Below are 2863 nucleotides of genomic sequence, written 5' to 3'. Positions count from 1 at the left end.
TTTAACCTTTTATTAGTCAGGTGAGTTGTTTTAATTTCTGCTACCGTAAATAATTCAGTAATTACCATCTTGTATATAAACCTTTGAGTATCTCTGCTAATTTTGTTCAGATAAATTCTTAGCTCTCAGAAATGTATGCTGACTTTTACCCATATGAAAAAGTAAATAGTACATTTTGAATCAGTCCCTTTAATATGATGATTTACTGGTTTATGTTATGCTTTTTTGGTGTCCAAACTGAATTACATGTTAGATGCACAAAACTATCCACCAGCTCTGGGTATGAACAATCTCTTGCTGACTACAAAAACACACTGAAAAGATGAGGCTTTACCAACACTGTGGCTATTCAAAAAATATCTGTACTTAAAGAAAATCCAATTTAAGAGTTTATTGTTCAGAAAGATAAACTGTATAAGCATAGGCAAATGGAGAAAATCTGGATTAATGTTAGTGAGTCTACAGATTTATTAAAATATAATTTTAATGGAAATCATTGGTGTAACAATGGCTACTAGAAACATTAAAATAAAAGCACTGTGGTATACTAGTGTTCTAACCAGGTTGAGATAGGAAATAATTATGCTATACTCCATGCTGACCAGACCTGGTTTGTAGTAATGTCTGGCTCCTTTTGGTTTTAAAAAGTAAGCTAAGAAATTATTTCAGTTATATTAGGAATATTAATGTCAGATGAAAAAATATCCTTCATAGCTCCACTTCTCAGCAATAACACTAGTAAAATATTGCTATATATTCTTCCAGATATACTTTTGCTCTGTATATGCAAATTTTTAGTATATAACTGAAACTGCATTTATCACTAACTTAAATATTGTGAACATTTATTTCAATAAGTGTATGTATACAATGTTATTTTATAGTCACAGAGTATGCCATTATATATAAATAGTTTACACAATTCTCTATTGTTAGTATTTGAGTTTTTTTAAATTTTTGCTATTGTAAAAAATATAAGGATATTCTTTCAACTGATTTTTTGTATGCATTTTAAATTATTCCTTAAAATAAATTCATGACAATAGACTTAATGGGTATACAAAGACTTGAGAGATTTATTTTGAAATCGCCCTGAAGAAAGTTTACTGATTTAATTTCTTACATTTACTTCAGAATGCTATGCTTAAAATAAGTCACCTGAAAGCTGTTTCCACTTATGTGAAAAGCTATCTATAAAAATGGGATGCAGGCATATGTTGTGTTGTCTTAGAGAGAAAACGTACATTCAACCGTGTCAGGTAAAAGGTGGCGGATTTTATCTCACAATTTAAGAATTATCCAACAACGTAATAGTCAAGAGATGCGAGTATACCTCTCTGCCCCGTAGACTCCCTGTCACTGTCATTCCCAAGTGCTCAGCAGAAGCACATGCTCATTTGTTAAGGATGTCACACTGGGTGGAAAGTATGACCAGCTGACTAAGATTCCTTCTAACTGTAATATTGCTTTAGTTCAGTTTTGTCATACTTATTTAACTTTCTTTATAACATTCATTTACTCTTTCGAAGCATTTCTTATGTATGTAAATATGTGATATTTTCAACTTCAAAAACTTCATTTATTCAAAGACTTCTCTTCATTGTGACTTAGTGTGCACAAGGGGTAAATGATAACAACACCTAAGTGCCACCACACTCCTGTTCTTGTCCTATTGCTCCAAAGAATCAAGGGAGCAGCGTCAAAGCAGTGTTTGCTCAAAGACATCCTCCTAGGATAGGAAAGTGAGGAAAATACCTGACAACTGCCATCTCCAGAAGCTATTAATGAACTAACGTGGGGTTGGTATAAACAAAGGATAGATGGGTCTTACACTACTTTCTTTAGACTGTTGATTTAAAAACAAAAAGCGTAAAAAGAACAAACACTTCAGAACTGCCAGTGACTTATCCATGAAGCAGTTGGTAAAAGGATGAGGGAAAAGAACTCAACTTACCAAGAAAGTAAATGAGTGAGAAGGAAGGCCTCCCTGATAGGGAAGCAGAAAGAAACATACAGAACTTCAACTAAAAACAACAGTAGGAAGGAAGTCAATCTTTTATTAGTGTAAGAAATACGTAACTAAACACAGCATAAACCATCCTATATTTAGAATATACAATGGGCTCAAGCATAGCAATGATTTGAGGATGGAACAGGACCAGGCAGTGTTCTGTTCTGTGGTACATGGGGTCGCTATGAGTCGGAACCAACTCAATAGCACCTAACAACAATATATTTAGAAAACAGACTTAATATTATTTTCTTCTGGAAGGAGAGTGTGAAGAGAAGTGTAAGAGTAGAGCTGTATGATTATCCAGGCTCATCATAAATGGTGAGCTAAATATTAAGTTCTTAATACACAGTATACATATTTATTATATCAGAATCCTGAGATATAAACTCTTTACAGACATGTAGGTGATGCTTACAACTTACATTTCAAGTATTAAAAATATCTACCTTTAGAAGAAATGATGTCCCATCCACTTCTGCTCTCCCCAAAAGCTGACAGGTCAGGTCAAAATATTGCATTGGCTGAACATCACACAATTTTAGTAATGTTGAAGAAGATGGAATGTGATTAGATGCCCAGATACGTAAGGCTTCTACCCTTTTGTGATCCTCAGTGGTGAAGTTAAAGTACTTGCTTGAAGTACGAGGTATGACAGGAGCTCCCAAAGTTCCCTCAAAAGTCAAAGATGCAAAGCCAGAGCTGGTGATACCCTGAGTCTCGTTTTTATATACCTGGATCTAAGAAAGTGGGACAAAGTAGAAAACAAAACAAAACAAAAACAGCTTACTGATCCAGAACTGAGGAACTGAAAAAACTTGAGACATTATAAAATCTTGCCAGCATAATTAA

General features: G+C 33.9%; 1 protein-coding gene across 1 annotated transcript in view; it reads right to left on the bottom strand.

Annotated features, from left to right (window-relative positions):
* The window catches only part of POT1 (protection of telomeres 1), a gene marked incomplete at its 5' end in the record, with an annotated part of 40878 nt that extends 38127 nt beyond the window's left edge, over positions 1 to 2751 (bottom strand). The window contains one exon of the mRNA XM_023740894.1: positions 2461 to 2751. Within this exon, the coding sequence (XP_023596662.1) occupies positions 2461 to 2751 (291 nt within the window). The remainder of the gene's footprint in view (positions 1 to 2460) is intronic.
* Positions 2752 to 2863: the final 112 nt, after the last annotated feature.

The sequence above is a fragment of the Trichechus manatus genome, unplaced genomic scaffold (genome assembly GCF_000243295.1).
Source record: "Trichechus manatus latirostris isolate Lorelei unplaced genomic scaffold, TriManLat1.0 scaffold00167, whole genome shotgun sequence".
In the NCBI taxonomy this organism is placed as follows: Eukaryota; Metazoa; Chordata; class Mammalia; order Sirenia; family Trichechidae; genus Trichechus; species Trichechus manatus.
This window is presented reverse-complemented; position numbering and strand designations above follow the sequence as displayed.